This window comes from Plodia interpunctella, chromosome 26 (genome assembly GCF_027563975.2).
Source record: "Plodia interpunctella isolate USDA-ARS_2022_Savannah chromosome 26, ilPloInte3.2, whole genome shotgun sequence".
Classification (NCBI taxonomy): Eukaryota; Metazoa; Arthropoda; class Insecta; order Lepidoptera; family Pyralidae; genus Plodia; species Plodia interpunctella.
Window position 1 is genome coordinate 5,960,158 of NC_071319.1, and position 13,408 is coordinate 5,973,565.

General features: G+C 36.9%; 1 protein-coding gene across 3 annotated transcripts; it reads left to right on the forward strand.

Annotated features, from left to right (window-relative positions):
* The first annotated feature begins 42 nt into the window (after positions 1–42).
* Spred (Sprouty-related protein with EVH-1 domain) lies at positions 43–13,388 on the forward strand. Of its 3 annotated transcripts, none has more exons than XM_053764790.1 (12): positions 43–222; positions 2,424–2,557; positions 2,830–2,924; positions 3,443–3,611; positions 5,151–5,188; positions 5,547–5,676; positions 6,145–6,236; positions 6,803–6,899; positions 7,749–7,833; positions 8,424–8,535; positions 10,095–10,186; positions 10,833–13,388. In XM_053764790.1, the coding sequence occupies exons 1-12, from the start codon at positions 203–205 to the stop codon at positions 10,960–10,962; spliced, it is 1,194 nt and encodes a 397-aa protein (XP_053620765.1). In that variant the 5' UTR covers positions 43–202; the 3' UTR covers positions 10,963–13,388. The 3 variants fall into 3 exon arrangements, with proteins under 3 accessions (XP_053620765.1, XP_053620763.1, XP_053620764.1); XM_053764788.1 differs by having other exon boundaries at positions 44–222; positions 5,100–5,188; XM_053764789.2 differs by lacking the exon at positions 43–222 and adding an exon at positions 850–1,040 and having other exon boundaries at positions 5,100–5,188.
* The last annotated feature ends 20 nt before the right edge of the window (positions 13,389–13,408 follow it).

Sequence of the window (13,408 nt, forward strand, 5' to 3'; positions counted from 1 at the left end):
CGCGCGACTGACACGCCACCTGTCGCACTTTTCACTGTGTTCATTGAATAACCCGGACTGTTTTATTGACGCAAGCGCACTGAGGCCCAACAAAGGGCCGAAATAAGAACGGTTCGCAAGTGAATCTGATGTATTTATGTCATAAAAATGGTGAAATCTGTGAAGTGGCGAGTAGAAATTAGGATATTCGACGTGTCGAATCATGACCGAGGCATCTGAAAAGTAAGTAACATTCTGGTAACTCAGTTTTTGCGGTCCATGGTTCGCCCTTCTCGGGATAGGTAGGGCCTCTACCCGGCCATTTTACTGTCTTTATGGGATGTGTAAAGTGTTTTACGGGGTCCAGCTTAGCTCTAAATGGTTCAGAAGTGAGTGTTCTTCAATGTATAATGTGATTTAGGACTGGAGTGTCTGATGAATAGATTTCATAGGGTTCGACCTCCGCCCTTAGGTCACGTCCTGTGTAGCTATAATCAATGAGTGGCCGTTCATTCACAATATGTAGGCAACTCCTTTCGGGGTCATTTGGAGCTAAGCTTATTTATCTAGCTGGCTACAGCTGAATGAATGAATTTACGAATGCGACTCGTAATTTTCGTACGCGATTGTTAAAAAAAAACTGGTGGGTGCATTGTCAACTAAAGATTGATAAAATATACATTGCATACAAACAATAAATAGTTACCTAGCTGAATTGCGAAAAAAATTTTTTTATTAAACCAAAACTGAAAATAACTCAAACTAGTTTTTTTTATATGCATGTAAAACATTACGAAAAAAATTCTAAAAATGTCATGACATTTTTGACAGAAAACAGCTGATTATTATTTGACAGCTAACAAAAATTCAGCCAGTATATGTACCTACTTAAACTTTAAAATAAAAATCAATAAATAGTGCACTGACTAACTCTACACAAACAAATGATTTTAACAAAATCAGTGAATAATGTCATTGGTTCCTTAGACCTTTATTTGTTTCTATAATTTTGTCCAAATTCATTATTACTTCCTTGCAAAATGTTTTTATAGAACTAATAGGTATGTAACCAAAAATATGCATGCACTCTAGATCAATGACCCACACAATTCATGCATTGTCACAATGCAAACTAAGCAGTTAACAACTGCCTGTCTGAAATGACCACTGTTTATAACCTACTATGCATGTGGCGTGTGCTCCCGCCCTAGAATAGGACTATTCCTATTTCTGTAGATGTCAAAACAAATCTATTGTTGTGTGGAGTGTAATGATTTCAGTATGGAAATAAACTGTAAATAAAATGCATACTTGTCGATTAAGAAATTTGCCTAAGTAATATTAAGTTTCTGTGTAAATCAATATCTGTTTCTTATGAGAAATAAATTCTTTAAACCTAAGTTGATACATGGTGAGTAAGGGACACACCCTTCATGGCTAATAGCTAGCACTTTTCTTGAGTCTTTCTACCAGGACCAAATGGCCAGACATTTGTTCCCTACATATTTGTCATCATACAACTTAGACAGTTTTTGGATACAGCCGAGGCCTTTAGCTTGAGGCCGGAATTTTAATTGACTAAACATTTATGTTATTAATAATAAACATTTAAGTAATTATGTTTATTGCTGAATAAATTACACATCATAGAAAATCTACCAGATAGATTTCAATAAAATCCTTTAAAAGCATAGAATACAAGCCTGGTTTTTACAATAGGTAGTTTTTTTTGCAATTTACATAGTTTATACATTATACATGGTTTTATAGCCTGCAATCTATATATGTTCATTCATCGCAATGCAAGTTAAAAGCTTGTAGCCAAGTGAAGTATGTTAGTTTGGGCTGGGGTACTGGGGTATTATTTAATCTGTGGTTTGGGTGAGATTTTGCAATTCAATTGTGAAACTGATGTCTTCAAATGATTGTGCTGAAATGTTGTATTTTATTGATTACCTATGTTTAGATGACATGATATGATATGCTTATGGCCTGATACCTCACCCAAGAACGGCTCCAGTTGTGGGAACTCCTCAACAGTTTGCTGCATGAACATGATTTTTTAGTCACACTTTTAATGGAAATAGATTGTACAAGCTTTTATTTAATTTGCAATGTAACTATGTCCCTAAGTCTCGGGTGGAGTCTTGCAACTCAATTTTGAAACGTATCTCTACTTGAACATTTAGTTCTGCTTCAAACTGATTGTTTAGAATTGAAATTTTGCACACATGTTCAGTTTGTACGACAATGCATTATTATGATGAGCATCCTGATGGTGCACCGAGGAACGGCTCCAGATGTGTGAACTTTACAACAGTTTACTGTAGAATCTTATTGGTGAACACTCTCATGCATTGCGGGTATGTATTGTATATAGGCATGTTACAGTACGCTGTTATAATGTGTACATAAAGAATGTAATTTCATCAATTTTGTTCCAGTGCCTGTTTGGTGCGCGTGCGCGCGCAGGTGATGTGCCGCGACGAGGGCACGGGCGGCTGGGTGGCGCTGGGCGGCGGCGGGCTCGCCGACGTCATGGTCGGCCGCCGCCCGCCGCGCGCCGCTCGCCTCTCCGGTCAGTGTGAACACTACCATACACTCGCATACATTACAACATACATAGATGTAAACAAATAAGAGTAATTAACAGGGGCAAACTCATGAAGTACTGGTGTAAATAAGGATGATAATGTGTGTCAATAGTCTGACTACCAAGGTTACCTGACCGTGCGAAGTGCTGAATAAAAAGTAAAAAGGAAAGTCTTGGCTCCGGCTATTAAGAGCCGGATTGGAAAGAGGAGGTGGAAAAATAAAGCTTGTTATAATATTTAATTGTTTTGTCGGCAGGCGGTGGTGATAGTAACGGGGACACGACATCTTCCTCCGCTAATGCGCCCGCGCACGAGTACTTCATACATGGGAAACGGATTTGCGATAATATGGTGAGTTTTAGGCCCGTGCACACCGAATGCGTATCTAGCACGTGCGTGTACACGTGTTCAGGCACGCGTCACAATTCCATACAACCATGCTGCAAAAGTGGTCTTCAGGACCTTTGGTGTGCCCAAAAAAATACCTTAACTCTTGTAATTTCAAACTCTAAAAAAGTTGGATAGCGAAAATATTTGTAAGCTAATTTTATGGATAAGCCTTAAAAAATAATTGATTGGAGTGACGTGTGGGTCCGCCCTAGAATAAGGCCACTCGAAATCCTCCCATGATGTCGTATGAGGCGACAAGTCAAGCGTGCGTGGAATATCTTTTCTACATGTTGTTTTAAAAACCATTTTAAACGAAATTAAACGTATTAAGATGTATACCAATACATCTTAATTAATACGTTTAATTACGTAAATCATAAGATAAAAGTTTGCCTATTTAATATTTGTAACCCAGGAAAATCCTTTACTTTATATAATGAAAGGCCATGTTTTTCTTTGACCTCAAGTTTTCTTACCAGGTGGTACTCGAGTGCACTATAAAGAAGGACTTCCAGTACAACAAGGTGATGCCGACCTTCCACCACTGGGTGACTGATGAGAAGCGCTTCGGCCTGACCTTCCAAACTGCAGCTGACGCGAGAGCCTTCGATAAGGGAGTAAGGACTGCTATTGAGGAGCTATTGGACGGTAAGGATATACATACGAAACACGAACATAACCCATGTAAGCTAGGCAACGCTTGGCAATGCGGTCCTTCCAGACAGCGGCTGATGCGAGAGCCATGGAATTAGTAAGTCCTACGTACAAAGTACTTACTAAATCCACGACGAGACCCTTTAAGATTCAGAAAAAATATATATTGACATGTATGCCACTTCTTTATCTTGTGTGGCATAATTTGTCAAGATATTTTTATTTTTCACTAAAAAACAAAATTAATTGATAAAAATCTGATGGTGACGCTTAATGTTCGGGTTGATACGCCTTAACTTTCCTATAGAACTTTCATTTAAATACACTTAACTTTAATAGCAAAGCGGTGTTGGTGTAATGGTTAAGATGCTCGCATGTGAACCGAATGGTTTCAGGTTCGGATCCTACTCGTGCCGTATAACTTTGTATACCAATCTGTCTCATGTATAGTAGTTACTTGCTTCCGGTGAAGGAAAACATCTTGAGTAAACCTGCACTCTGATTGGTCATCAACTTGTTCGTGAAATGGAGAAGGCAATGGCAAACCACTCCATTAAACGTGCTAATAAAGTCTTTGTCTGTGTTTCAATCCACGTAACGACCCTCAACCATGACGAATACGACTCCAAAGAAGAATTTTAATAATTGTAACAATACGTGAAATACTGTACGTCGGCGTTAAGACGAAAGAGATGAATTAATTCAGCCGAACTGGCATGATATCGATAGCGATTTTACTATGTACATTATGTACTTTTATATATTATTTAAAAAAAACATTGTAAGAAACAATAATGGTAAGCCGATCTGGCATGATAGGGTCCAACACTGTTCAAATTAGTTTCTTTCGGCATTTCTTCTCAGCAGTGGTCGTTCCGAAATGCTAGTAGTTTGTAGCTTGTGAGAAATAACTATAAATAGAAAAATTAACGAGGAAAAGCGCCTGTGAAGGTCTAATTTCTGAATAAATTATTTGAATTTAGCTCAGTGGTCAAGAGCATTGTCCCGGATAGACAGGGACGCAGGTTCAATTCCCGCTCGATTCCAGAATTTTTTCATCTGATTATTATTTTCAAAAATAAGTTAAAAAGCAGTGTGACATGTATAAAAAATCCATTTTAATACGTGAAATGTATTTGTAACACTATATGTATTTGTTATCTGTGTTTGATATCGGAACTAATTTATCTAATGTGCTTTCTTTTTGCCTCCTCTGTACCGTATACTGGATTCCTTCACGGTAAGTTGCAAAATGATCAGATTTCGTTATAACCCTGGGTCATAAACTATTATTTATTCCAAATTTATATACCTGTGAAAGCATGACAGACAAATAGACAGACAGAATTTGGCACATATATAGATATGGATATAGAAGTATGCAATGAAATTCTGATAAAGGAATGATCTTTAGAATATGTTACACTTTTAAATTTATCAAAAACAAACAAGCAAGCAAATAAAACTTGAATTTCTGTCTAGGTCTGGGCGGCGCGTGGCCGTCACTTCACGCGTATAAAAAACACAACCCAGCTCCTAAAGATGACGATGAGGAGCAGAATATCTTCGAGGTAAGAGATATGTTTTAGATTTCTAAAGGAAACTGATAGAAATACTCAAAAGCTGAAAACGACTCGTCGACGTCGTCGACGAAACATCAACAACATGTACATCAGGTTGCCCTGCATGAACCTCTATGGCGCGGTAATAGCGGCGAGTTTGCAATAAATTGTGGCAGGTTGATGTGCTGTTGACTGTACATTATTTCCTTTTCATGGTAGTTTCAACAACGCAATATTGTATAACAATCCAGGATCCCATTGACATCTAACGTCACAGTTGAAGCTATTCCCCGAGAACTGATAAATAATTTTAAAGCTTTATTTTTTAAATTACCGATTAAAAAAACATGAAATCTATTCTCCAAAGTGTTTGAACTTGCCATCGGACTCGCGCTCTTCCTCCGAGAACTCGACGGCCAGTCGCACGCGCCGCAAACAGGACGACCTCACGCAGACCATACTATCAGCCATTACGTTGCCCAGGCATCCGCTCACAGGTAAATATACAGATATAAATTCAGTTTTTTACTTACAAGACCTAACTTGTAAATATGTAAACAATCTTCACAGTACTTAGAGTGCATTGCACCACTCAATTTTAACCTGCACGCTGTCGTTGTTTGCATAGGTACTTTGCGTTTTTGGCAGGTCAAAGTATGTCTATTTTAAATTATGATGCCGAAACACCACATACAAAGACATAGTAAAATTGTACACATAATTGTCTTAATTCAATTCAAAAATTCAAAAAATACACATGTGTAACAGTAAGTAAAATATCTATTTTAAACAATAGTTATATCATAATAAATTAATTAATAAAGAAAACAGTAATTTTGGGATCTCACACCAATGTTCCTACGAGTATTGTATTCGAGTACGTATTGTATTGTATTACATTTCCCCGTTCGCCCCCGTAGTCCGTAACTCATAAGGGACAAGAGGAATAACCCTGATAATGTTAGTTTCAGAGTCTCTCAAACCGTACGAAGTGCAGTATGAAGACAAAGCTGACGATTCCGAACCGGACCGATGTCCCTACGTACATCTGTCTGCGGTGAGTATTATAACATACGTAATTTTCGAAGTGAACACTTCTTAAGCGGCGTTGTGCAGTTTTTGTGATGGGTAAAAAATGTTAAACTCGCGTCAGGACACGTGACCCTGATCGAAAATTCGTGAGACAGCTACGTACTGCCAGCACTCCCGGAGTGCAACCCGATTTTTTCACAATTTTTTTTGTAAAAACAAACTTATTATCGATTCAGTGAGGTGAATAGGGAAAGCCAATGAAATCGAGAGGCTATCGGAATGTCAGGGAATTGTAGAAAAAATAAAATTTTAATTTAAAACTTAAAATAATTTCGCGTGTTTTGCCACATCAAACTTCAATAAACTTATTGAAAATTTCGGGAAACAATCGGGAAAGTGAATGAAATGCCCGACAGGATTCTTATTTGTAAACAGTTTCTTGTAACTTGTTAAGAAAACTATATAATACATTAAGAAGTGCAGTACAAGAAATGCAATAAATGATCGAATGAAATGTTTATTCACTCGAAACATAATGAAGTGAATTCAATTTCAATGTTAGCTGTAATTGATTGATGTATGGTATTTCAGATCCACGATTATACGTACCCTCAAGTCGGCTCCGGAGTTGTCAGCTCCGAGAAGTGCTCCCCCAACACTAAGCCCGCCTTGCTGGAGCGGGACTCGGGTGAGTGACGTCACACGCCACGTCTGTACCCCGCAGGGCTGGACAGAGCCGTGCAAAAAAAATCTTGATTCGACTTAGGATAGCATGTATCACTTTCACCACTTTCTGACAAATACAATATTGTAATCTGACAGATGCGTGACAGATTATCCTACTAATATTATAAACTAGCTTTTGCCCACGGTTTCGCCCGCGTTAATTTTCCCGGATGAAAGGTACCAGGTCCTTCTCCATACTTCAAACTACATGTATGCACAATTTTGTTGAGTAGAGTAGGTTGAGTAGATATAGCGTGAAGAGGTAACAAACTAACTCCTTGACGACCTAACTTGACGACCTCGGTGGCGCAGTGGTAAGGTTCTTGCCACTGAACCGAGAGGTCCCGGGTTCGAACCCCGGTCGGGTCATGATGGAAAATGATCTTTTTCTGATTGGCCCGGGTCTTGGATGTTTATCTATATATGTATTTGTTATAAAATATAGTATCGTTGAGTCAGCATCCCATAACACAAGTCTCGAACTTACTTTGGGGCTAGCTCAATCTGTGTGATTTGTCCTAATATATTTATATTTATTTATTTATTTATTTATTTAACTTACTTTCGTATTTTAAATATGAATATACGAAATCTTCTTGAAATTTTGTATACATATAGTTTGAAGTACGGAGAAAGGCATGGTGCACCTTTCATCCCTGAAAAATAACTGCTCCCGTGTGAATTCACGCGGGCGAAGCCGCGGACAACGAAGCGAAAACTGAGTAGGGTTAAGATACAATAATTGATTGAATTATATTATTCTATAGTACTTTACTCTTTAGGCAATAACATGACTATTGTTTTATAACAGGGTCAATAAAGAAAATCGGCTACACCCCGCCTCCGCTGCCCGGAAAGAAATCTACGGAAACTTTCCAAGCGAGGCTCAAATGCAGGTCAGTTTTTATCCTCACAAGTCATAAAACAGTCCTCTGCCGCGTCTGTCTGTTTTTTGACTCAAAAACCCTAAATAAATCTTTGTAATAAATGATGATGGACCTGGTTAAGACCGTCCGCCTGTGACTGAAAGGTTGCAAGTTCGAATCCTACTCGTGCCACAAGAGATTGTTCACGAATCTGACTCATGTTTGACTGGTTTTCATCGACCACCACTTGATTCCGTTGAAGGAAAATGTCGTGAGGAAACCTGCAATTTAGTTGATTATTTATCAGCTAGTGTGTAACGGAGAAGCCAATGGGAAACCACTCCATTAATCAGGAAGTCGTGTTATATCGTACTAATATTCTACATGCGAAAGTTTGTGCGGATGTATGTGTGTGTATGTTGTTACTCTTTCACGCGAAATCTACTGGACGGATTGTTATGAAATTTGGTACACGGATAGGACGGAATAGCAAATAAGGTACTTTTTATCCCAAAAGTCCCACGGGAGCGAAGTCCCAAGGCGCTGCTAGTTCCATATAATGGTCACAACTCTCAGCCATGAAGAAAACGATTATAATAATCAATTATTTTCGTCCGCAGACATTGCCACGAGTGGTATTTGGAGAGTGCGAATCGCGCAGGCGCGTGTCAGTTTGCGCCCGACTGCTGCAGGTCCTGCATCGACTGCGTGTCCTGCATCAAGTGTGCGCAGGTAATGCCACTATAATTTTATAAGGACGAAAGTTTGAGAGTATGTTTGTCACTTCTTCACACTCAAACGGCTGAACCAATTTTTATGAAATTCGGTATTGAGGTAGCTGATGTCTTGGATTAACACACAGGGTTATGATTATCAAAAGTACGCGATTCCCGCAGGATTTGGTCAAAAAGTCTGGTAGTGGTGGCGTTACTGTGCATATATTTTTTTTTTCAAATAGTCACGCGGGTTTCGCGGTGTGCAGCTAGTCACATCATGAAATGATTAATTTTTCTCTTCAACTTACATTTCATTTATGTGTACACAGGGTGTTACAAAATATCTAATGTGAAGAGCATATACTTAGCTATGTTTGGAAAGTGTGCGTTCAGCCGGTTGGACGCTGTTACGTCAATGCATCTAGTTATATGTGGCCAAACTGTTAACAAGATGGCGAAAATGTTATAAACTTTGTCTGGACTCCAACCAATAAACATGTACGACTTTATTAGATCTCTTATTTGGTCACCTGATTTAAAAAGGCCTTCATCTCTTGTACCAGATGTGATGATGCCAGAAACTTCGGAGTTATGGTTTATAATTTTTTTAATTTAGTTCTTATCAATATCATCAATGCCATATACCATCCTCAGCGATATCATCAATATCAATACATACAATAAAATTGAAGAAAGGTCAAAATTGTACATTGTATTTTTTTTTATTATTCATGGAATATACTTAGTTACTGATAGATGACGGAAATATAGTTTTGAAAATTTCTGTCTGTCTGTCTGTCTGTCTGTCTGAAAGCGCATCGCTCGAAATCTACTGGACCAATTTGCTTGAAATTTGGTATGTAGGTAAGGAAAATGAAGAGAGTCCTGTAGGAAAATTAAAATAACAATCCACGGAACCGATTTACTTAAAATTTTGTAGAAAGAAAAAGGGGTGAATAACTGTAAATATGAAATGTCTACACCGTTGAAGTTACTGACTTGAAAATTTGGATTATGGTTGTTTACAACAAAGTAATGAATACGTGTTTCAGATTTTTCTAAAAATTAACCCTCAACCTTCAAAAGAGGGGTGAAAGATTGTATGGGACTTAATACAATTTTAAATTCAAGATAAAAAGCTGAAAATTGGCACGCTTTTTGTAGTAAATAACAGGAAGTAAATACAAACAATGTTTAATTTACGTTTGTGGTTGATAAACAACCGGGACGTAAAACGTCATGGACAATGGGACGGCACGCGTTGCAGAAAGCGGGAGTGGGAGTAGGAGCGGGAAATGGGAAGGAGACACGTAGTGGGAAACGGGACGGGTTATCTGCATTACATAGCAGGAAGCGGGATTGGGCACGCAGTGGGAACCAGGAAATTGAACTAAAGATGAGAAAAAATGCGAATTTAAATCATATATGTTTACCAGTTTTACAGAGTACGCGATAAAAAAATTACTGAGATTTTCCTATGAAATTCACGCGGGCAAAGGCTAGTTATTGTAATAAGTGAGATGACTGCATATAGTTATAAATCCTATAAATGTTTATAATCGTTAATCGTCGCAGTGCATGCTGTACCACTGCATGTCGGACGCGGAAGGAGACTTCGCGATGCATCCGTGCGTGTGCGGCGCGCCCGACGACCAGTGCGCCAAGCGGTGATCTATGCTTACATCTTATAACTTGTTGTTCGCCACGCGCTTAGACCTCGCGAACACAATACATTTTTGATGAGTTTTACAAAAAAATTGTGAATATTTCAAAAATGGCTGAACCGATTTTAAATTTCGTCAAAATCGGACCAACGGTTCGAAAGTTATCGCGTTACGAACAAAGATATATATATACATACAAAAGAATGTATTTTTGCCCCAAGTAGAATGTGAGGCCAAAAAGTACCCCTGTCACGTCTGTCTGTACTCGATAAACTCAAAGACTACCTGACGGATTTTTGTGCGGTTTTTCACCAATAGGTATATTGTGATAGTGTTATAATTTATTATGAAGGTTTAAATCTATAATTTATTATGGTTTTATCGCGAAGCCGGGACGTACCGCTAGTGCACACATAAATATTACATGTTTTTGTATAATTTTTGACCATGTACATGTCTGTGAAGATCTAGTTTTTAAATGAAGGCTTTGGTTTTGTAGATCGGATTTTCTTAGATATGGAAAATTCGACATTGGATGGAAGAAAATTAATCCAAAATGATGTTATCTGCGGTACCATCGAATTCTTTCAACACTTATCACAATCACAACATTATTGTCAAAACTATGACCATTCCGTTTGAATTACAGATGGGTCGGCATAACTCTCCTCAGCCTCCTGGTCCCGTGTCTATGGTGTTACCTTCCACTTCGCTGCGCCCACAGAGCCGCTAGAGCCGCGAGGTTAGCCGGCGGCGCACACGCACCGCACCACAAATAAACAGCTGTTTACAGTCCACGCTGTGATGATACGAGTTACAGTGGTGGGCATAACGCGGAAACGAGTTACATGCTTGACGATACTTAACTTTTAAGTGTAAGGCTTGACGATACTTAACTTTTAAGTAAGGCAACCATGTAAACTAGTGAAAATGACAGTGCAAGTGACCGTGTAGTAACAGCTAGTGCAGTGCAATGTTGGAAGTGAAGGACTGAATCGTGGATAATACTTATCCTGTGGTACGTTCTTGTGTTGGACTCGATATTGGTATGATGATGGTAAATTGAGATATGTCAGCCCTGTTTGTGAAAAGGACGTAGGGATAAGATTTGCGGAATTCGATAATAAAGGATATGTACGATGCAAACTATAAAGAAATTGATTACGGATTCAGATAAACGCGAAATTTATTGAAGATGTGACACATTTGTGGACAAAATCGAATTTTACAGTTTAATATGTTCTGATCTTCAAATTAAATATGTGTAGTGTATTATTTTATGTGAAATGTTCATATTGAGACCCAATGTTTAGAAAGATATAAAAGCTATAGAATCACAGTTGTGATGGCTAAAATCTATAGTGTCACAAGTCACAATTCTAATAATAATTAATGTGTAAAATGTAAGAAATCATTGAAAAGTACATGTTACGAAATAGAAATGATAACACACAGATCAAAATTAATAGATGTAAAGCTTTAAACATTAAAATAGGATAGAAAATAACAATATTCCAATTTTAATAAGTGTTTATCAACAGTTGACTTGTTATATGCCACAGGCAAGTTTGGACTAAGAAAAGTATGAAAAGAGTTGAAAACTCGATAACAAGGATGTGAATGTCATGCACCCAGTGTTGCTATTTGTAACACTGAAGTCGTGGAACTATTACTGGCAACACGGTGAAGTTGCCAACTTTAACAAATATTATTAATGCTTTAGTGCTTATTCTTAACCAACCTGATTCACCATGGTTTGGAATTACACAAATTTGTGCCATAAATTACAGATTTCAGTTCTCAAGTTTCTGTCTTCCATTATTTCAAGATCTGTTAAGAATCTAACGTCACTTTCTCGTACTAAAGTACAATATCTATATAATATTGTTGGTGTTATAATATGTATTTATCAGCAGTAAAAGGGTTGAACCCATATTTGTGTTCTATTTGCATATTGTACTATTGTTTGGCATGGACCTGACATATCCCATTGTTATACTCTTTAAAGCTTCGTTGAATAATCGGCAAAGAACAAATGTCTTTTAAATTTAGACTATTTATTTAGTACAATATTGTACACTTTTTTTAATTAGGTTATAAAAAATACGGGTAGTATACTTTCGTGTATTTTTTTTCACAATCTATCTCATTTGCTGTATTCTTTTATAATAATGTTTAAAATTAATCTATTTCAAAATTACAAAAAGGGCTTAATGGAAGCTCTTTTGTATTTGAGAAGTGTTATAATCGTAATGTCACTTAAAAACATAATGTTTATTATTAGTGTTAAAAATATAGTTGACATTAATCAGTTAAAGTTTTTAAACATTATATAAATGTTCATGTGGTAATTTTTACATAATTCGTGATAGGTATAAGTGTATTGAAAAGAAATTATAAGTCACTTATTTTCACCATTTGTTAAATTCGTCTAGTCTTGTTAGGATCAATATATTTTCAACTCATTCACATTTTTTTATTCATTCTGTTTAAAAAAAAATAATAAAAACGACCAAACCTCTTTTATATTATAATTAAGTACTTGATACCGGAATGGCTTTAGGCACTTGAAGTAGTTGTGTTTCATTGAATTAATAAATAACAGAGCAACACAGAATGGTAAGTATATCTGGAGAAAAAATACAAAATTCGAACAATTCTCCACATAAATGGGCTCACTTGTGGGAATTTATGACAATTTTGTATTTTAAAAGCAAACGCGATTCAATGCCACGTTGTATCGCTTTTGTCGACACGACAGGAACGAATCACATTTGATAATATTTATTACATAAAAAACTATGTGAAACATGTTGCTTCAACCTGCTATGCGCCATTCCCGTACTCTGCATTACAACTTAACGTTACATTAAATTTTAAACTTGTAATAAATAAGTAAATGTATTAAATGTTTAATATAAGAGCTGTATTTGAAATGTTTTTTTTCTAATATTAACCTCTTTGGTAAATATTGGTAATAAACCTAAAAATTACGTTCCGAAAGCATAGATATATATATAAAGAGACTTTAATATTTACTGTAGTGAATTTAATTCTACGAATATCTGTGTAGTCTCTCGATTAAGGAAAATCACAAACTTAATTATAAACCAAAGTTTTATGTAAACAGAAATTTGCGTGAAATCGCAATGAAATGGTTGTTTAAATGAAAATAAATGTATTGAAATAAATTATTCGTGAGAAATTGTGTATTCATTTAATATC

Excerpts from the sequence above, each read along its gene's own strand:
- Spred (XM_053764788.1), top strand. The coding sequence starts at position 203 with ATGACCGAGGCATCTGAAAA. Across the intron at positions 5,677-6,144 it reads GCCCAGGCATCCGCTCACAG|TTTCAGAGTCTCTCAAACCG; the intron begins GTAAATATACAG and ends TGATAATGTTAG. Across the intron at positions 8,536-10,094 it reads CCTGCATCAAGTGTGCGCAG|TGCATGCTGTACCACTGCAT; the intron begins GTAATGCCACTA and ends TAATCGTCGCAG.